The 21,628-nt window shown below is 42.2% G+C and overlaps 1 protein-coding gene across 3 annotated transcripts in view; it reads left to right on the top strand.

The window, feature by feature from the left end:
* The window catches only part of Ptpn14 (protein tyrosine phosphatase non-receptor type 14), a 176,253-nt gene that overhangs the window by 123,672 nt on the left and 30,953 nt on the right, over positions 1-21,628 (top strand). For all 3 annotated transcript variants that reach the window (XM_005334974.5, XM_078022801.1, XM_078022802.1), the window contains 7 exons: positions 4,792-4,862; positions 5,913-6,000; positions 9,976-10,064; positions 13,368-13,455; positions 14,263-14,345; positions 17,061-17,118; positions 20,335-20,413. In XM_005334974.5, the coding sequence (XP_005335031.2) occupies positions 4,792-4,862; positions 5,913-6,000; positions 9,976-10,064; positions 13,368-13,455; positions 14,263-14,345; positions 17,061-17,118; positions 20,335-20,413 (556 nt within the window). The remainder of the gene's footprint in view (positions 1-4,791; positions 4,863-5,912; positions 6,001-9,975; positions 10,065-13,367; positions 13,456-14,262; positions 14,346-17,060; positions 17,119-20,334; positions 20,414-21,628) is intronic.

Below are 21,628 nucleotides of genomic sequence, written 5' to 3'. Positions count from 1 at the left end.
GACAGATGTCAGGAAGCAGTCAAGAGTGTAAGTTTTGTTGTTTTGTGCACCACGCTTCCTTTTGGAGATTCATTCCTTACTGGGCTCTGAGCAGATCATCTACTGAAACAGCCTGGACTCCACACATCTCACCAGTGGGCAGACAGATCCTGACGTTAGTATTTTTGGGTTCTAAAATAGCCCTCTTCTGGATGGGAGCTGCTAGCTCCTGGTGCATATTTATATTCAAATTTAAAGTTAAATAAAGTTAAAAATCACTCCTTGGTAGCATTGGCTGCCTAGTGGCTAACTGTGTTGGAAAGCTCAGATATGAACATTCTCACCATCCCACACAGTCCTGTTGGACAGTGCCCAAGATGATGTGGCACAAACTGATTGTCGTCAGAGTATATGTCTGAGTTGCAAATGTTCCCAGGTCTCTGCCTGTAGCCATCTTCTTTCATTGCTCCCTGCACGTCCCCACCCTGCCCCGCCATGTTGTGTCCTGCATGCACTGTGGTTGGCGGTCAGAAATTTCTCAGCAGAGTTGCCAAGCCGTGCTGTGCCCACATCCTGACTGAGCCACTCACAGCCCACGTTGGGCACGGTAGCCTTCTAAGTCTCATTTTCCTCATCTAAAATGAAGCTAAACAGGGCTGAGACTGTAGCTCAGTGGTAAAGCGCTTGACTTGCATGTATGAGGCCCTGGGTTCAATCCTCAGCACCACATAAAAAACAAAAAAAACAGATACTGTGTGTTCATCTACAATTAAATAAATATTTTAAAAAGATATAATAAAATGAAGCTAACAAAGCTAATCCCTTTGTGAGCATTCAAAGAAAAAAATGTACGTGAAGTACCTAATTTGGCACAGGTGAGATTCTCAGTAACTGTTTATTCAGTTGTCCTGTCATTGTTAGCATAATTCTTTATATATCTTTATATCTTTATGTAGGCAAACATAAGGATGTTAAAGAGTGCGCTTTCCAGGTAAAATCACTGTGTGCATTGTGTGTGTGTGTGTGTGTGTGTGTGAGAGAGAGAGAGAGAGAGAGAGAGAGAGAGATACTGGGCATTGAAGCCAGGAGTACTCCGTCACTGAGCCATATCCCCAGCCATTTTTATTTTGACACAAGGTCTCGTTGAGCTGCCCAGGCTGGCCTGGAACTTGTGCTCCTCCTGCCTCAGGTGCCAAAGTACCTGGGATGATAGGCACATGCCCCTGTGCCTGGCACTGTTTGCATTTTGAATGTGAGCTAACCAGCTTTGCATAATCAAAAACTCTTGTCTCATAGTATGAAACTTACACTCTCAGTAGTGCGTTCACTGAACATTTATTGCTCATTGACTCTGTATGGTGAACTTATAAGTTGTCACTCTGGAAAAGCGCTGTGACAGACTCCGTAAGTGATATAAAGAGGAATCATTGCCCTTGAGGGGCCTAAATTCTAATAGAGGGAGACAAGAATAAGGAATGGGTACACAAATGACTGTGTTAGAAATACAGCAGGCAGAATGTAAGAGACACACAGACAGGTCTGGGGTGAGAGAGGCTACTTCCAGCGGGGGAAGCAGGAAAACCCTGTGGAGGGCAAGGATTGCTGAGAAGGGGATGTGAAGGACAATGTGACATTTCACACGCTGTGGTGGGACTGGATGGTTCTTCCAAAAAAGGGTAGACATGAGCAAGAACAGAGATCTAAAAGCAGTTTGTATTCAAACACGAGGTGGCCTGAGGCCCTAAACCCTTGGGGGAGGAGATCTAGAAGGAAAGGCTGGGTCGTGTTGAAGAATGGTGCGATAGCAGGGCTCAGCTGTTGACCTAATTGAGGAGGCAGTGGGGAGCCATGGAAGGTTGTAAACTTTCTGCTTGATTCCACCAGAGCTTTCAAAGAGAAGAATGCATTCCTTTGGTGGGGGAGGGAAGATAGGATGAATAGCCGTGTTTGATCTTACAAAGTTACTGAATTTGTCAAATGGCATTTCTTCAGCAGAAAAAGAACAAAGTTAAGTACACAGGCGCTCCACAGGTGTGCAGCTGCGTAAGGCACTCACTCTGCCATCTCTCATTCACCCAGGGCCACTCTCACACATTTCTCTGGTGGGGCGCAGGCCTCAGGGAGGCCCCAAGCGCAGGTGGAGGCAGTGAAGTACAATAGCAGAGGGGTTCCTTTGGGCTTTTTCTTTTATAAAACTAGGAAGTGGAGGTTTAATGGAACCTTTTTTGATCTTCTCTTACCCCTGGTTTATTCTGTTGCCACATATCTTTCACTAGCTTTTCAAAATTAATATCATATTGGAGACGAAAACTTGATACTGAGATGCACACACAGCTAAGTTTCTAAGCCTTGTGATATCTTTGTTCGTCCACCACGGAAAGCTGAAAGCATTGAGCTCATTTCTCATTGTGGACTCGTCAATTTAGTGGAAAGGCTAAGGAGGAAACAGCAAGTTAATCAGTAGGTGTGAAAAATAAGAGCCCTGCTGGTTCCCTCTGTCTTCTCTAAGGACTCTCTCGTGAGCTCTGGACTTTGCAGAATCTGCAGAGCTATAAAATTTCCAGGATATATTTACATCCTCATTTCCCACTTTTAAAAATATCATTTTTTTTCACACTTCAATGTTTTGAGATGGAATATTTCTTACAGTTTGAAGTGTATGTTTTGGAGGGTGGTGTTTCATCCATGAACAGTTGTTAAATGGGAGGTAAATCTCGATATCAATGGTATTTTAGAAAGAAGGGTTTGAGGCATTTTATATGGTCTCTGTAAAAATATGAGCCCCCACTCTGCACCTCCAATATCATGAGCCTCAGGGTGCCCTCATCAGGACTCAGCTGAGTCCCTTCTGTCCTCTCCTCCAGAGCTTAGAGGAAGAAGGAGCACACCTGTGCCCTTTGTGGTGCTCACCAGCATGGATCTCAGGTGGTTGAGACACTGACTGGTTGGCTCCATGCCTGCTGTCTTACTGAATGCTCTTGAGACTTTTCAGCTATCATGACTGCCTCCCTCCCATGACTGCTGAGTAACAGTGCAATCAGCTGGCTCTGCCTTCATGAGGTCTGAATGAGTCTGTGGTATTTTAGAAGTGAACACATAGGTCTGCACCAGTGCCTACCTGAGTTCACCTTTTGAAAGGATGGTGGCTTAGAGACTCATTGGTCTGCACTCTAATTATTAAAAATACATAAGTACATACCAAGCGATTCTGATGAAAGCACATTTGAGAGACAGACAGATAGGGAAAAAGGTAAATGAAGAAAGAACTATTCCTGAGTCTTAGAGAATTTAGATGGTAATCCAAATGACACCTTGAAATAACCTAAGTTACAGTGGAAAGCCATTTCACAACAGTAGGAGTCACAGCTCAGTCCTCAACATTATAGGCCTTGCTTTTGCAGGAGTAAAGGAGAGATTAAGAAAGTAAGGCTAGTTAGGTGATATTCTAAAACAGGGAATTTTTTAAAAAAAAGTTTTGTTAATTGCTACATTATAATTATACATAATAGTGGAATTTATTGTGACATTTATTGTGACACTTGTACACATAACATAATTTGGTCCATTTCATTCCCCTGTACCTCCATTATCCCTTTCCTCTTCCCCATCCCCATTCCTTTCCTCTAATCTACTGGTTTCCCTTCTGTTTTCATAAGATGCATTTTTCTCCTTTTTTCTTTAGCTTCTACATATGAGGGAAAACATGCTACTCTTGGCTTTCTGATTCTGACTTGTTTCACTTAACATGATGTTCTCCCATTCCATCTATTTTTCTCCAAATATTATAATTTTGTTCTTTATAGCAAAGACACTATTGTATATATGCCACATTTTCTTTACTCATTTATCTGTTAGGCTGTTTCCATAGCTTGGTTATTGTTAATTGTGCTGCTATATACACGGATATGCATGTATATATAGTATACTGACTTCAGTGCTTTTGGATAAATATTAAGGAGTGGTATAACTAGTTTACATGGTGGTTCCAATCCTAGTCTTTGGAGGAACCTCCATATTGATTTCCATAGTGATCCTACCATACACAGTTCCACCAGCAGTGAACAAATGTTTCTTTTCCCCTGTATCCTTGCCAGCATTTATTATTTGTATTCTTAATGATTGCCATTTTAATCAGGGTGCGATGAAATCTCATTGTTGTTTTGATTTACATTTCCCCGATGGCTAAGAATATTGAACATTTCTTTAAATATATTTGTTGGCCATTTTTATTTCTTTTGAGAAATGTTCATTTAGTTCATTTGCCCATTTATTTTTATCAGGAATTGAACTCATGGACACTCAACCACTCAGCCACATCCCCAGCCCTACTTTGTATTTAATTTAGGGACAGGGTTTCAACTCACTGTTGCTGAGGCTGGCTTTGACCTTGAGATTCTCCTGCCTCAGCCTTCCAAGCCACTGGCATTACAGACATGCGGCACCTCGCCTGGCCATTTGGCCATTTTTTGATTGGGTTATTTTGTTTTTTGGTGTCAAGTTATTGGGTTCTTTTAATATTCTGGATTTTAAGCCTCTCTCTGAAGAATAACTGGCAAAGATTTTCTCCCATTCTGTAGGCATTGTCTTCATGCTCTTGTTTCCTTTTTCAGTGTGCAGAAGATTTTTAATTCAATGCTATCCCATTTAATAATTCTTGGCATTATTTCCTGAGCTTTAGGAGTCCACTATTGAGGAAGGACATCACTGCCTGTGCCTATATGTCGGAGTGTTGCTCTAAAATAAGGGACTTTTATGGTTTGCAAGCAAAACGACAAATGCTCATACCTCTGGACTTGTTTTCTACTTCCCTAGGATTTGGCCCTGGAAGAGGCTGTTCTAGAAGAGCTGACCCAGAAAGTAGCCCAAGAACATAAAGCTCACAGGTGAGGAGGCAGAAGGCCCAGGGCTCCCCAGCCAGCAGACACCCACTGACAAAAGACAGGGCACCTTCATCTCCCGAACCTACCCCTGGCCTTGGTCAGCATGGTTTGCTGCTTCTACTGTGTGACTCAACTCTGAGCTTTCCTGAGGTCTTGAAAACCCCTCTTTCCCCTCCTGTTCTTCTTTGTTCCTTTTCCTTCCTTCTTTTCTTCCTCCTTCCATTCCTTCCCTTCTTTGTTCTTTCCTTCTCCTCCCTTTCTCCTCCTCCTTTGCTCTCTTCTTCACCTCCTTGCTTCCTCCTCTTCTTCCTTCTCCTTCTCTTCCTCCTCCGCCTTCTCACCAGAAATTCCACATAGAGGTGGAGTCGTCACCCAGCAAAGTTCCTCTCTTTGAACCTCCACAAAATCTGTTGCCACTTGGGGAAAAGCCCAGCGCTGCCTGTTCTGAGCATGGAGCCAAGTGCCATGCTGGGTGGGAAAGTGAAGATCAAGAGGGAAGCGGAGGGAGACTGACTTCGCTGAGTGTTGGGTAACAGGGTTCCTTGGAGCTGTGCTGGACCAGTAGACAACAGACATCTTTTCCATCCAACCTTGAAAACTCTTGAGAACCCAGACGGTATTATATCTTGGCCTCTTGGCTCCCCAAATATCACCCTCAAGTAAATCATAATAAACCCTAAAAAAAATTTTTTTTCTTTCCTTTTAAATAGAAATTTTTCCAACTTGGTGGGGAGACCTTGTTTTTAAAGCAAGGAATATTATTCACAGGGATGTCTGGAATAATTATTTAATGTTTTCAGGACTGTGACTCTTAATTCAATACTTTACCACCACCACCCCCCCCCCTTATTGTCCCTGTTGAGTAAAAGGCTACCAGGGGCTGTGTTAATGAATCACCAGTAATGTACCGTACCCTCACAGTCAGGTGGTGATTGCTCTTCCCAGAAACTAGAGCTAAACCACAGCTCTGGAATTTGCCATCAGGAAGGTAGGAAGTTCCACTGACTTTGTGGCCCTTCACCATTTCCTCCTTTAATGCTATTTTCATTGTAGCGGAGTCCTGCCAGCAGAAGCTGAGCTAATGTACATCAATGAAGTGGAACGTCTGGATGGATTTGGACAGGAAATCTTCCCTGTGAAGGTAGCGTGTCACGCCCCATTCTTGCTTCAGCCTTTTCAGAACTGTGCAGGCATTTGGAAAAACCAGTGTTGATAGCAGTGGACCAGCATGGCTTGTCCTTCTTGTTGCTACATGGCATTAATTGGCAAGTCTCCTTTACTTTTGGTAAAGCAAACACTTGTTCTTAGCTAAGAGATTTTGAAGATTTCCATGGTCAGCAGAATACCTCATTTGTCAAGACAACCATCTGAGTATCATGCACCAGCTTATCAGGCTCCTGGAAGGCACTGAGACTGTATTTAGTCTCAGTGGGACAAGTAGCTCATGTCATATGTGTATCGACAGAGACTCTGGCTAATAATTTTCTTCCCTGGGCCGGTTGCTTTTCCTTGAATGAATATAGGGATAATTGTCAGTGAACTAGAATAAAACATTTCCTATATGGGGTGCGTTTTATTTCTCCAGCTCTGCAGAGCTCTACATTGTGGGTTTCCAGCCCTTTTAGTGCTTTGTGGAAACTATACCTAGAAAATAGCACATCGCATCCTCTGCAACAGATCCATGTCCTCAAGTGGGTGTGGTCAGGGTTCATGGTGCATGGTCACTTATAGAGCGAAGCCTGTAATCCACACTCATTTTCCTCTCTCTGCTGACCAACTTTTCAAAAAATGGAGTTCTATCAACTGGCACATTCCAGCAATTTGGGAGACGCCTGCAATTCCGGCACAAACATTTCACTCCAGACTGGCTCCAGTGGCTGTTTTATATGTGTTCTGTTCCCCTTCTGTTGCACGTTTGCAATTTGCCTTAATGAGAACTGCCCATGTGCATCAAGTAGCATCGAGCAGGGTGGTCGCAGCTTGTGAAAAGGGCTAAATGGCTCTTTTTTTAGATTTGTTTAATTTTCTTTCGCTTCTCTAATGGCTGCCCTTCGTAGGGTTGTAATCCATTTTCCTTGCGATAATGCCTTACGAAGCCATCTGCATCCCACTTACATTTCAGCAGCCCATATAGAGTCATGATATTTTGGGTCATTCAGAAATCAGTAAACTTTTCTCCATTGCTAGAAAACTGACTTCTCAGTGCTTGGAAGTTGGGAGTTTCGTTATTGCAGTCATTTTCTTGTTTGTTTTTAGTAATTCTGAACTGTGGGACGTAGACACAGTGGAGGTAGTGTTGAAATCCACTGTGTGGGCTTCTGTGCTCTTTTTAACAGATTCTTTAGTGGAACCAAAAGGGACAGTTGGCCTACCTCTGACTCATTGTCAGGTGGGTATAACTCGGCTGCACTGCTGGGGTTTCCCCCACATGACTGTCCGTGACTGAGGTGACCACCTCCAGATCATATGATACCTAGTAACCCAAGATGGTAGGTGGGAACAGCAAGACCAGTGGGGTCGGGTCGGTGATGTAATGAGCCCTAAAATTAGTTAGTTTTTTTTTTTAATATTCTTAAGTTTTAGGTGGTCACAATATCATTATTTTATTTACATTTATGTGGCGCTGAGGATCGAACTCATTGCCTTGTGCATAATAGGCGAGCACTCTACCACTGAGCCACAACTCCAGCCCTGAAATCAGTTTTAAAAGCAGACAGGAAAACGTGCAGGGAAAGAGAGTGAGGGGCGCCATAGGCCCTTTTGGTTAGTACAGGTCCTTAGCACCCAAAGAAGTTGAAAGCGTGTCACACTGCGTCCTGGGGAAGACAGTTCCATTTAGTGTGAGCTTTTCCACATGCAGTTCCTAAAACCATTCCAGGGCTGGAAGGGTGCCAGTCCACTTCCTGACAGCTCTGCCCCTGCTTCTCCTCCACAAATAAAGACGTAGCTGCTACCTGAGTGGCTCCTGTATTGTCACGGCATTGACCATGGAGAAGGGTGCTTCTGGGCTGGCAAAGACAGAATCTGCATTTTCCAAGCTTTGTTCAGTTAGATGCAGAACTTTTATTTTATTTTTGACTAGTACAGCACCCCCAGCATTCTGGGGCATCCCTTCTGTGTATTTTCATCCCCCTCCCCGTCCTGTAACTACTCTTCCCTTAAACCCATCCTGACCAGACTCCAGTGTGGACCTATTGGAAAGGTGCCAGGGAAGTCTTTTGGTAAAATTTTTCCATCTCCTTCCATCCCGACTCCTGATCTTTTCCCACATGTATTTTTATTTACTATAACTTGCCTTTTAACTTCCTGTCATTACCAAGACAGTTCTTTCTTCTTCCCCAGTTTTTTTCTCTCTTAACCCTCTTCCCTGCTTTTGCAACCAGTGGTTGTCTTTCCTATTTGCTCTATCCCTGCTAGAGACTTCTGTGCTAGCAAAGCTTTGGTGGGTAAGTTGAGACAGGATTACGAGAAGGGATACTGTCTTCTTTGGGACAAGTGTCCTTGGTCTAGTTGCACATGTCCCCTTACTGTGCCCTAGAAAGAAGACCTCCCCATCTACTGCAAGCAGGGGACTGAGTGACAGTTTATCTACTAGATTTTGAGCCTTGTTCCCACTGTACTCTCAGAGCCCTGGCAGCAAGAGTCTCCCAAGCAGGAGACTGGAAGCACCTGACTTCATCAAGAAACCAGACTGAAGATCAGATATTTGGGATTCCCCAGCACAGGGCCCTCAGCTCACTGGTTAGCCATACACACACAGGCTCTTCCTGTGCTCACAAGTTCTCAACCAGGGTTAGGCATACCCTTGCCAGTGCAAAGCACCAGCATCACCCACTCTACATTCCTAATAGGAGTGGCAGAGGCTGACATGATGAGAATAAAGTGGCCTGTAAGAAGCAAAGAATCAGGGAGAAGAACCCCCTGTTTAGAGTACTACCTCCAAGATCTCAGAATTTAAAAGAAAAGAAAAGAAAAGAAAATTGTCTTAAAGGAATAGGGTGCTTATGAAAAGGAAAATTAGAAAACAAAAATTTAGAAAATTAAAAACTCTCCGAAATTTATAATATTAGAAATGGAATACTTAATAGATTGAAAAAGAAAATTGAGAAAAGCCTCACCAGGAAATCCAAAGTAATAGAAATTGGGAGACCAGAGATAAAAGAATTAGAGAACTTATCTAGGATGTCTAATGCCTGAATGATGCAAGTTCTAAAAACAGTCAACAGAGGAAAGGGAGGGAGTAATTTAAGAAAATAGCCCAGTGTTGAGGAACATGAGGTTCTCCATGGAAAGAGCCAAGCTCGGATGTAAAGACACACAGTAGGGCTCCAAGAGATGGAAGTTTGCTGCCTCTGGGCAGGCAAAATGGGAGACAGGGGGTTCTACTGAATATTCAATTCTTCAAAATATACTTAAAATCTACTCTCTAATGGACTTTCAAGAATACAGTACATTTTTACTAACTATAGTCAGCATGAAATTTTAAAACCAATCTAATTTAAATTTTGTGTCCTTGGGCCAACAACTCCCAATACCCACTCCTCTCTTTAGTCCCTGGTAATCACCATTCCTCTCCCTCCCTTCTCCCCCTCTCTCCCTCCCTCCCCCCCCTTCTCTAGGGATTGAACCTGAGGCACTCAACCACTGAGCCACATCCCTACCCTTTTTTATTTTTTATTTAGAGACAGGGTCTCACTAAGTTGCTTAGGGCCTTGTTAAATTGCTGAGGCTGGCTTTGAGCTTGCAATCCTCCTGCCTTAGCCTCCCGAGCCACTGGGATTACAGGTGTGTGCCACCGCACACTTGGCCTGCTCTCTTCTTTGATGAGCTGAACTTTAGTAGATTCTATATCTAAGTGAGATGCTGTATTTGTTTTTCTGAGCCTGGTTTGATTTACTTAATATAATGCCCTCCACATTCACCCATGTTGTTTCAAATGACAGGGTTTCCTTCTCTTTTCTAAGACTATATAATATCCCGTTGTGTATAAACCACATTTTCTTTATCCACTCATTCATTAATGAACAACTAGGTTGATTCCCTATTTTGCCTGATGTGAATAGTTCTGTAATGAACACGGATTCTAATAAGTTTTTTTTTTTTTTTTTTAATGCAGGACAATCATGGAAACAGTACGCACCTTGGCATTTTCTTTATGGGGATCTTTGTGAGAAACAGAATTGGAAGACAAGCAGTAATATATAGGTAATCTTATTTGCCAACCCCTCTTTTTCCTTTTCCTCTGTGAGAGATTCTTGACAAGTACATCAGCTGTTAAATTATCCACATGAGTTAAGAGCCAGACTGTGGATCAGAGTCGAGCTTTTGTCAACTCATAAGATCATCTCTTTATGGGATTCATACAGTTATGGTAAAATTCATCTCATTTTTCCTGAAAGCCTCATTCAGGAGGGGAAACCCCTTCTTCCGCCCTGACTCCAGAAAATGCATCATTGAATCCCACTGAGTCGGAACAGTGGAACTAAACTCTATGGTTGGAATCAGCTCTCCAGATCATCTCTTTTTGGGGGGAGTGAAGTGGGGTGAGATACCAGGGATTGAACCCAGGGACACTCGACCACTGAGCCACATCCCTATTTTGTATTTTATTTAGAGACAGGGTTACATTGAGTTGCTTAGCACCTTACTTTTGTGGAATCTGGCTTTGAACTTGTGATCCTCCTGCCTCAGCCTCCCAAGCTGCTGGGAATATAAGCATGTGCCACTGCGCCCAACTCAGATCATCTCTTGACAGTTATTTTTGTGGAGACTATCCATGATCACTTGCTGGATGAAAACTGACTTCTTCCTGGGGCTGGGGTTATGGCTTAGTGGTAGAGTGCTCACCTCGAATGTGCAAGGCCCTGGATTCGATCCTCAGCACCCCATAAAAATAAATAAATAAATAAATAAATAAATAAAGTTATTGTGTATAACTACAAAAAAAATAAAGAAAGAAAAAAAAAGAAAACTGACTTCTTCCTTTGTTCTGCACCCTCTACGTAACCACATGAGTAGAAGGGTGCAAACTCACTTTTATAGTAATGCAAGGGCATTATTTGTAAAAATGTACCTTAAAAAGCATTCAATTTACTATAACAAATTTAAATACCTCGGTAGTTTTTAAAAGTTATTTTGACACCTGAAGCCTCTTTTCTACTTAACACAAATAGTTTCAATGTAGGGATATGGTGGTGTACCCTTGTCCCATTTTATATCCTTGACCTTGTTCTTGGTTTTGGTGCCCATAGATTCTATTATAACGCTGGCAAGCTTGCTTTCATTTATAAAGGCAGTATAGCTCATTGCTTACTGGAAGAGCAGATTTCCTGTATGTGCATCTGATAGGCAGAGCTCTGCATTTAGGGCAGATGATCAAAGACAGCTGTCAGAGGCAAAGCACAGCCCACTTCTGGAAGTGAATCTTACCAACCATGTACTCTCTGTGTCAGCTATTACAGCATTTTGAGATTGATTTCCATCTAAAACCTTCTTGATTGCTTTTGTTTCCCAAGGTCCATATCCTGTTATGGCTTTTTAAAAAAAAAATTTATTCTTTGAATAGAGACATTAGTGAAGCTAGAATGGGGAGAGAGATCTTCAGAGCTTGGAACACAATATAATTTTTGACTTTTGAACATATTCAGAGTCAATTCCATACACCTGTAACAAAGTGTAAATCAACTGAATAAAGTATGGGAATAATCACAGAGTGGTAACTCTAAATTTTTGTGCCCTTTCAAAGCTGTCTAGACATTTGTCCCATCAGTTCTCCAAGTTAAACTGATGTAGACCAGTCCTACACAATAGCTATAGAGGTGAGATGAAAAAGAATAGCAGCATCCAAGTGTGATGAGCCTAAGCCACTCACAAGTTTTGCTGTTCCCTATGCTTCTAGATATTGCCCTTTTCTTGAAGCCCCTACAGGATGTGACTTCTACTAGTGTCATGTTCACCATGCCACCGACTGAAGTCATGGTAGAGCAGAGTGTCTGTTGAGTTTTGGCAGTTGCTTTGAAGGAATGGAGCCAGAGGAAATCCAATCTCTTATCTCTTGAGGAGCATGTAGCCATGAGTTCTTGTAGCTAGAATCTGGTGGAGGTGGCAGCACTCTGGGCTGAGCACAGTAGAGTCGTGCCACAGCACATGTGTTAAACACGGTTGGGCTGGTGTAATGGAAAGGTGGCTGGAAACTGGGAATCTGGAAACCCCAGGTAAAGAACTCATCCCTCCCTGACCAGCAGAGTGAATGGCTGAGTCAGACTCAGTCACGTCTAAATGGCCTCTTCCCTAAAGTAGGAGGAGAAACAGCTTCCTTGTTTGCTTTAGAGTGGGTATAATAATCCATCACGGTACAGATGAGAGGCCATAGTATTACTTCTCACATTTTTAATTTATTTTTTATTTTTACAGTTCTGGGGAGGGAAGCCAGGGTCTGATGCATGCTAGGCAAGTGCTCTACCACTGAGCTGTCGTACCCCTCATTCTGTATTTCATTCTTTGAGCAAATATTTATTGAGTGATCTATGTGAGGTAGTTGACTCAATGCTTGGAATACAGATAAAAGAAGCAGAATCCCCACAGGGCCATGTTGGGTCTACTTTGAGAGCTTGCCACGGAAGTGAAAATGTAAGACACATTGTGGTGGCGAATAGAGGACTCCAGCAGGTTCTTCTCTTTGCACATGGGTGGTGAGGAGTGAAGAAGGGCTTCTTTGAGGAGGGAATTCCGGTATTGAGTCTTAGGAGAATTATCCAGGCAGGGGATGCTGGAGGCATAAGGGGCAGACAGGCGCGTGACGGAGTACCGTGCGCAGGAAATTGTAGTTTGCAACTGAATGAAGGGTAGACAGTGAACTGGCTCCGAGCAGAAAGTCACTGCTTGGCTTGTCTTCTCTTGCCTGGTGCTTATTTCATTGCATCTCATTTTAGACAAGGTCTCCATGACAGGAAGGAAATTCTCTTATGTGTACATTCATGTGTGTACCCGTGTCTAGATCACCATTATGTAGTATTATTCCGTACACATTTTTTTCTCGATGGGATGATTGAGCTGTAGTGGACATTGCAACACAGAGTCCATGTGGAGTCTTCAATCCAGACTCTTGGCAACATGACTTTTTAATACTGTGCTTTTTTATGCTACAAAGCAGGGGTCATGGGAGCAAGGCCCATGGGAAATGCTTTGGCAGGTTGGAAATATGGGGGAAAAGGGCCATGACGGTCTCTTAGAAATTATTCTCATACCTATTCATAAAGGAAAATATATTTTATGAATATCAGTGTTTAGATACATTTTACATATACATATAATTTTTGCCTGTGTAAATAGATAACACATTGCATTTTTCCTTCTTTCTCTGTCCTTTGGGAAACATTTAACTTTTTAAAAAAGTTAAACTGTAATTTGTCAAATGTGATTTGACAGTAGCAGACAGAACCCTCCCATACTGGAACTAAATGCAGGGATCATCTGTGGACAAACACAGTTGCATTTCTTTTGTCCCAGGTGGAATGACATCGGGAACATCACTCACAACAAGTCGACCATTCTATTGGAGCTCATCAACAAGGAAGAGACTGCCCTCTTTCACACGGTAAGCAAAATGGATGGAGAGGGTTCAATGAACAACGTGCCTTTTGACTTTTTCAATTCATAATATCATTTCCTTGTTCTCCCTATCTTAAGAGAATAAATATTTTATTGAAGAGAGTCTTTGTAATACTTGCTCAGTGTTATCGCTACTCATTTCAGGGTAGTGCGGGTGAAGTATCATGCTCAAGAAGGCAGGTTTCCAAGCTTACTCTGGACTCTAGATTTTGGGCGCTCCTAGGTGCCTTATTTACAGTGATAGCCTTTCCTGGTGTGCTCTGTTCCTTGGAACTTCAGTTGCAGTCCTCATCGAGTGACCCCTGATTATGTTACATGGCATTTTCTTCAGCTGGGTGTCCTGAGTTTCCATTCCCATCGTAGCCCCAGCTTAATCAAAGTCAGCTGAGCAGTTGACCTCCACTTGGGTTCCTCCTCAAGAGCCAGGGCAGTTCCTGCATCTCACTGTTTCCAATTTAATGAAGTCTGGGGTTTATATTCTGGTGTTTTGTCTTGATTCAGTTATTTATTTTAAAAGGACTTGGTTCAGAATTAGATAAGGATTCCAATTTATCAGTGCAGACCCAGTGCCTTGGACATAAGGAATTCCTTCACATTTTCTGCCATTCTTTGGTGAACTCTGTAGACACAGCTGCCACTGGAAATTCAGGTTCATTTGCTTCCTGGCCCATGTGTCACTTTCTACTTGAGACGAAGAGAGGGAGGGATGTGTCCCAGCCCCTAGAGGATCCTAGTAAAGTGTGCATCTAATCAAACTGATTTTGTTTTTCTTCGTCTCTTCTTTTTTTCCAAGGATGATATCGAAAATGCCAAGTATATTTCTCGGTTATTTACTACACGGCACAAGTTTTACAAACAAAACAAAATCTGCACCGAGTAAGTACACGTTTAGTTCCCCCTCTCTCTAGAAGGCTCTTTCAGATCAAATGCGTGTGCTCCGGGGAGGGCGTAGATCACTCTTCCCATTTACTCTTTTCCCTTGATCCTTGTAGAAGCCAAAGAAGTAGGCTAAAGCCGGGCAGGAGCGAAAGAACTTTAATGATGAAGACTGTCTCGTGTAGTCCGTATGCCTAGAGAGAAAACGATCCGCAAATTGACTGCGAGCGCTCGACTGCCTGGATGGGTTGGCCACATTAGTACCTTCCAACCCTCGGCTCTGAGTTCGGAGGAGCCGAGCAGTTCCCAATTTGCCAGGGTGCCCTTCGCGTCAGATGTGGAGTGTGTTCAGAAGTGGGTAACGGAGCGGTGAGCCAACTTGAAAGAGAAGACGCTGCTGTCATCCTCAGCCCCGTTCCGCTCACACAGTTGGCTAACCCTGCGTGTGCTCCTGGGTCATGTCACCTGACTGCAAATGAGAGGCCAGGGTAATTAGAGGAAGATGTGGAAGGCGCTCGGCGTTGTCACACATCTGCGTGTCTTTTTTTTTTTTTTTTTTTTAATTTAATTTGGAAATAAAGATGATAAAGGGGAGTCTGATGAGGGCACTTCTACGTGGCCTGACCTCGGAGATAGCGTGCCGGGGCTTGCTCTATCCTCATCTTTACCTTAGTTGCCTTCAAAAGACGTTCCTCAGCGGAGTCCATTCACAGTTTGGGCATCCAAGGTGTTTAATTTTGGTTCAAAGAATGTCAGGGATGTAAATGCAAGAGACGAGCTGCTTTTCCACTCCCACAGTGGGCACATCCAAGAGTGGTCGAGGCTGCCCTAGTGCAGGTGCTGCGGAGAGCGCGGCTGCTTCAGAACCGGATTCCCAGGTCAAGGCAGACTTTTTTCTCCATGTGATGGAGGCTCTTTCAAGCCAAGCACTGCAACTGGTCACTGCTGGGGTCAAAATGTGTATCTGATACACTTAGGCCCACCAACAAAGTTGGCAAAGGCAAATCAGAAGGACTGATGTGGAGTTTAAATTAGGCAGCCGTGTCTTTCTCGTGGACATGTTCTCGCATACCCGCCCCTCTCCCCCAAACACACCATTCTTTTGAGCAGGTTTCCTGGTCACTCTGTGCAGTTCCACTCTGCTGTTGCCTTTGACCTGTGGGAGCATCCTTGATGTTAACAAGAATTCCATGGCTGTCTTCTGTAGGGTGAATAAAAAAAAGTTCCAAACAGTGGATTTCACTGTAGTCTTCTGATTTAACCATTTCTCAGCAAATAGCTTTACCATAGAATTTACTGCGTATTGGTATTTCTTTTGTGGTCTTTCCTTATGATATTCACGAATGTTGCATATTGGACTACAAACCAAGGCACAGTTCTGGTATTTATTCTGCCTCCGTAATAACTCTTTCCTTTCTCCTAATATGGTTTGGGCGTTTCCTCACCTCTCATCTAATTAAAATGTGGGTCTTTCTCTCCATATACCTATTGAATTCTATATACAATTTCCAAAGCTCAGCACAAGCTCTGCTGAGACCTGGTGCCTCCCTCTGGAGGGTTACGAAATAGCATTGCCTCAGCAGCCTCCTTCCCCAGGTAGGGATAGTGTGTCCTTTCCCAGGGCTCTCCACTCGATAACCACCAAGATCTGCCTTTGTCTTTGCCTCTGCTTCTGCAGAGCTGCTCACTGTTATATGGAAGTATAGCTTTGGGGGGCTTCCTAGGATGGGAGGAACGTGTTTAACATAAGTCTGGTGATATTGTATTTGGCCAGTTATTTAAAAAATTTAGTATTACATCATTTCATAAGAGAAAAGCTACTTTATTGCCAAAGAGAGAAGGTGGCACTCAGAATAAGGAGAGTGCCGTTAGATTGATGAACTTTAACTTAATGAAAAACTCTTCTGTCTTGGCGGGTTTTGTTTTGTTTTGTTTTTTGTTTTTATTAACACTGAGGAATAGAGGAAATACTGTTATGGCATTTGGGACCCATTGCCAAAAGGCATCTTTGATTTCAGTTCTGAAGAGTTTGATGGTATCCTAGTTTCCACTCTCCTTTATCTCTGCTTAAAAAAAAAAAAAAAATCCATGTTCTCCATCTGTAAAGGATCTGATCAGGGGCTGAGGATGTAGCTCAGTGGTGGAGCATTTGCCCAGCTTGTGTAAGGTCCTGGGTTCAGTCCCCCAAAATGGTCTGGGTTCAGTCCCCAAAATCTCTTCCCCAAACCAAAAAACTCGATCGATATTTCTAATATGTATTATCTTAATAAAAGTGCTTCTTTATGGTTATACACAAAATATTTTGTCTATTTTGAAATATCTTTTGGCTGGAAGCATTCTGAAAATATTTTTTTCTTCTTGCCTTTTTTATTATGAAAGATTTTATGCACACACCAGAGAACAAGAGTATGATTTTTTGACATACAGAAAAATGCTGATGTTTTTCAGTCTTATGTCTCTCAAGATCTTTATAAATATGCCTTATTCCTTTATTATCAGTTTGTAAAACTTGTTACACCGTATCAGATGTCCCAACCATTTTGAGAGTAAAGAGGAGAATGAAAAAGGTCAGCATCCAGAAATGCACGACCTTCGTGTTTGGGTGTGTCTCGCTGATCTCGTCTCTTTTCCCTTTCTCTCTCTCCCTGTCTGTCTGGTCTGTTTATATCTGATCAGAAATAACGGCCTTTCTCATTTTTTCAACTTTTCACATAGACAATCAAATTCGCCACCCCCCATCAGACGCCAGCCCACCTGGAGCCGATCTTCCCTGGTACGTACGAATCTTCAGTAGTCTGACTTGGGTGGAGTGTTTTGTTAGCACTTTGAGGGCACAGGGGACCAGGGCATCATGACCAGAGGAGATCTTGTGAGAGTACAGAAGGGTACCGCCCTGCTAAGCAGTGTTGTCACAGTGTCATGTTGTCCTGGCTGCTTTCCCATCTTATGTGACCATCATTTATCTAGGTGTGGCTTGCGGTGTACCCCTATAATTCTCTTTCCAGGTCCATGTGACTGTGTACTTTCAATGTTCAACATACTATGTGTTTTTCTCCACTTGTTCATCTGTTCTGGTCTTTATGTGAAGGAATGTTCTCAGTTACAAGCTCCACACATTTTTTTTTTGTATTGACTGTTACAGATAGAGTTTAATAAACTAGTTTAATATACAAAAATGCTTTTTAAATGAGCATTTAAAAAGAATGAATCTGATTAATTGTCTCAGAGTATCTGATACAGAAGTTTATGAAACTTAAATTTTTAAGGCTTTAATTAGCCAACAAAATTTGGATTGATCTACTTTTTCCCTTACCTTTAGCTTCTTTTTCTTTTATTTAAAAAAAAAAAAAAACTATTCTCTTCATCATGTGAATAAGCAACCATGGCTGTGTTCTGTTTTGCAGATTACTCAACGATAATGTAATAGATATGACTAGCTAGTTTCCTTTAAAGTTTTCATTCTTTTATTTTTAGGTTATGACTTTTTATACATAGTTGAAATAAATAAATAGCCTTTTTTTTCCGTAGGTGAACAGTTCCTTTGAGTCGAGAGGGGTATCACTAGAGTTTTTCTATGTGTACAGTGTATTTATATATTTATATGTACATATTTATATATCAGCACATATTTAACTTTTAAAAAGTTGTGGAGGAAAACTTTTTTATTTTTCTGGAAAAGACATGGACATGGACTCCAGAATTCTAGAGCTGAGCCATTATATCATCAAAGGAGAGTCCCTGAGTGTCCATGTTACTATTATTAATCTCATTTTTATGCACAGTATCTCACATGTGGCCCTTTGCCTTGGACATTAGGTGGGAACCTCTGGAATTTCCCTAGGAGCACCAGTGGATTCGTTTGTGGCCCTGGTTTCTTTATTTTTCTATTCTTTATTAGTGGTGAATTTCCTTCTCTTTTTAGTCCAAGTGTCTTAATTAGTGAGATCATTTCTCATTTATGTCCAGGAAACATCATGAGAGGCAAAGTGTTTTAAGGCCATGTTGTGATCTGATTTTGTCCTAATTATCCAGAGAAGGGGCAGAAACTTACCTTTCTTACTTGGATGAAGACAATCAATAGGAAGACAGATTCAGGGCATCCCCCTTTCCCCTGCCTTTTGGATTTTTTGGATTTAAATTGTTCACCCAGAGTTCCCCATAATGAGCAAGAGAATGACCAGATGATGTGGCCTGTTGGCTTCCTTGCCAGTCACCAGGACTGCCAGTTGCTGTTTTCTCATCCCTCGTGCTGCCTGTGTTATAGTATCTAATCTGTGTCTGTGTTAGCGGATCTAGAAAGAAAAAGAATAATATATTAGAATAGATAAAGATATGAAATAAATAATATAATCCTGAGATCGTGTTTGAAGGATTAGCTTCCTTTGCTCATATATCTGTGCCAATTCATAAACAGTCATTTGCTTGTTGAATTAAAAAAAAATAAGAGCAGGAGGAGGCAGTAGACCAGGTTTGCCTGCCATGAATTTCTATTCCCTTGTACAAATTTCTCTGCACTGTTAAAAAAAAACCCAAAAACCTTAAAACCAAGAGTGCTACTGTGGAAAATTTTAGTTGAATTATGTATTGCCAAAGAGAGGGGAAATATTTTTAAATTGCAACTCAAAAATCAGCCACAAGGACACCTGGGAGTATTTAGAAAAACTTTTCCTTGGTACCCGACACTGTCCTCTTAGTTTAATCTCAATTCTTTATTTCTTCCTTCTTTATTCCTTGAAGATTTTTGATCCTTTATACCCATCACCTTCTTACTTGCCCTTTTGGTGCCCTGCCATTATTTGTTCTAGAGAAAATGACAGGAGAGCTATTTCCCTAGCTTCCAACACTGGGGAGTGCTCTTCTCTTCAAAGACGCTGAGAAAGTGTGACCCCTGCTGGCTCTGGGATTCTTGGTTTGATGTTAGCTTCTTAAAAGTTCTCTGCCTGAAACGGTCAACTTAAAGTCAAACCTATACTAAAAGATACGGGAGAGATCATCTTGATTGGTGGTTTATAATGCGAGGGTGTTTTTCTTTTCTTCTCATCAAAACTCCTTCATCCAACAAATCTGGAACCTCAATGTATAAGTAATATGGATAATGTTCAAGGTACAGGGAGGGAGGAGCTTGATTTAATAGGAAACTGAAACCTGTTGAGCTTAGATAACTTGCAGATCATCTAAGAATCATCGAATTTCCTTTGTCGGTTCACCAAATATTTAATCCGTTGAGGTTTTTTTTTTTTGTTTGTTTCTCTTTAAAAGTTTTACCCTCTTGTGCAATGGAAAGTGATTCACGTTGAGTCTAAATGGCCATCTTTAGGAGTCTAATGGAAAAGATTCTGCATTGGCGTGGGAAGTAGACAGTTAGACTGAGTTCCCTGTCAGGCCTCTCCCACACATTTGGTTCTGCCGTGGGAAGGATGAGTAAGTGACCTTGAGAACCACACACTCGATGTTGTGGGTCACATTTTTAGATTTTTATATGAATTCACCCTGGACTCATCCTAACATCCTAACTGGACTTATCCTAACCCTGTCCTATTTGAGGTTGCTGTGGACCTGTGAACAAAGATCTTGGGTTATGCTGATGAATAGGAGCTCAGGGGGGAACCAATGTTGAATAGAACAAAACAAGTTTTCTCCTTTCCGTAGCTTGGATGGGTCATGCTAATGAATCTGCTCTGATTGTACCTGCGAAGGCATAGAGAACTTTGCAGGTGTAGGAGAAAAAGAGAATAAATAGCTGACCCAGTTTTTGATTGTGGCCTCTTTCTCTTTCTGACCTTGAGACAGCTACTCAGGTTCTCCCTTGTTTCCTTGAACTTGGTGATGAGATGCGAGTAAAGATGGGTGGGAGAGGGGTAAGTCGGAGGGACAGCTGGGAGAGTGGCACCAGTGTGTTTCCCCATGGTTGTGGGTTATGGGGACTGTCACAGCTGGGGCTGGTTCTCTGGCAAAGCTCTCCCCAGCTCCGCTCTGTTCTCTGTTTCAGCCCAGACAGCAGCCGTACATTTTGCCTCCCGTGCACATGCAGTGTGGCGAGCAGTACTCGGAAACACACACTTCACAAGGTAACTGGCCCGCCATCTCCCTTCTTAAGACAAAGCCAAGTACCAGTAAGCAACAGAGAAGTTCTCAGCTTTTATGACATTGATGCTTTCACTTTCACTTTGTCATTGACTGAGTGACAGTAGCCAGCAGCTACTGTGGAAGACCTAAGATATCGATTACCCCTGAAAGAAAAATGCCCCAGAATTGGCTGCTTGGAGGTGGGGTCAAGGCAGGGACCAGTTCTTGCTTCCTCCCTGTCATAAGTGGGACTAGAGAGGAGAGTGGCTGCTTAGCCCGCCTGGAGTGTGCTTCACCCTCCTTGCCAACAGCAGGAGCTTGTAGTAGACAGCGAGCTTCTCGTGCTGGTAGAGAAAGAGCACTTGCCTAGCATGTGTGAGGCACTGGGTTCGATTCTCAGCACCGCATATAAATAAATGAATAAAATAAAGGTCCATCAATGTCTAAAAATTTTTTAAAAAGAAAGAGAATTCAGGTATCCAGTTATCACTGGAAGGAACAGTTTCAGCCTCTTCTTTTAACACTTTTCTCATGTCTCCCTCCAGTCCCTTTCTTAGCAAACTTATTTGTTGCCTCTCAGAATAAACAAAATCTGCTTTATTTTTCTTTTTCTCCCAAAATATCTCCCATGCAGAATGCATGAAAAAGCCCATTCCATTAGTAATAACAATTACAGTTGTAGCAATCAGCATTTATAGAGCCATTAAAATATGCCAGGCACTCTTCTAAATACTTGCTATATATTGTCTCATTTAATCCTCAAATTATACCTATAGGTACTATGATTATTTTCATTTTATAGAAATAGAAGCTAGGATGCAGAGAGGTTAATGGTTGTGTTTGGATGTGAACATCGGTATCTTAATTATCAAATAAACTTCATGTCAAAACAGGAGATGGTAAAAAAAAAATCGTATGTTATCACCTCCTGGATTATACAACAGTACATTTTATAAGCAGTTGCTTCTATGGGAAGACACCAAATCTCTCTTGGGGTGGATAAATTGCAACACCTTGGTCTCTGTGTTCTAGCTTTTCCTGCCTGTCTTATCCAATCCAGTCTATGTCCACACTCCTCCTTTTGGTTAAATATTTTCAGTCACCATTTCTGGTTTTCACCTTTTCTGACTTTGTCTTTTTTTTTTTTTTTTTGTACTGGGGATTGAACTCAGGGGGGCAGTTGACCCCTGAGCCACATCCCCAGCCCTATTTTGTAT

The sequence above is a fragment of the Ictidomys tridecemlineatus genome, chromosome 10, assembly GCF_052094955.1.
Source record: "Ictidomys tridecemlineatus isolate mIctTri1 chromosome 10, mIctTri1.hap1, whole genome shotgun sequence".
Classification (NCBI taxonomy): domain Eukaryota; kingdom Metazoa; phylum Chordata; class Mammalia; order Rodentia; family Sciuridae; genus Ictidomys; species Ictidomys tridecemlineatus.
The sequence above is the reverse complement of the archived record's forward strand: the minus strand, read 5'-3'. Positions and strand labels throughout refer to the sequence as shown.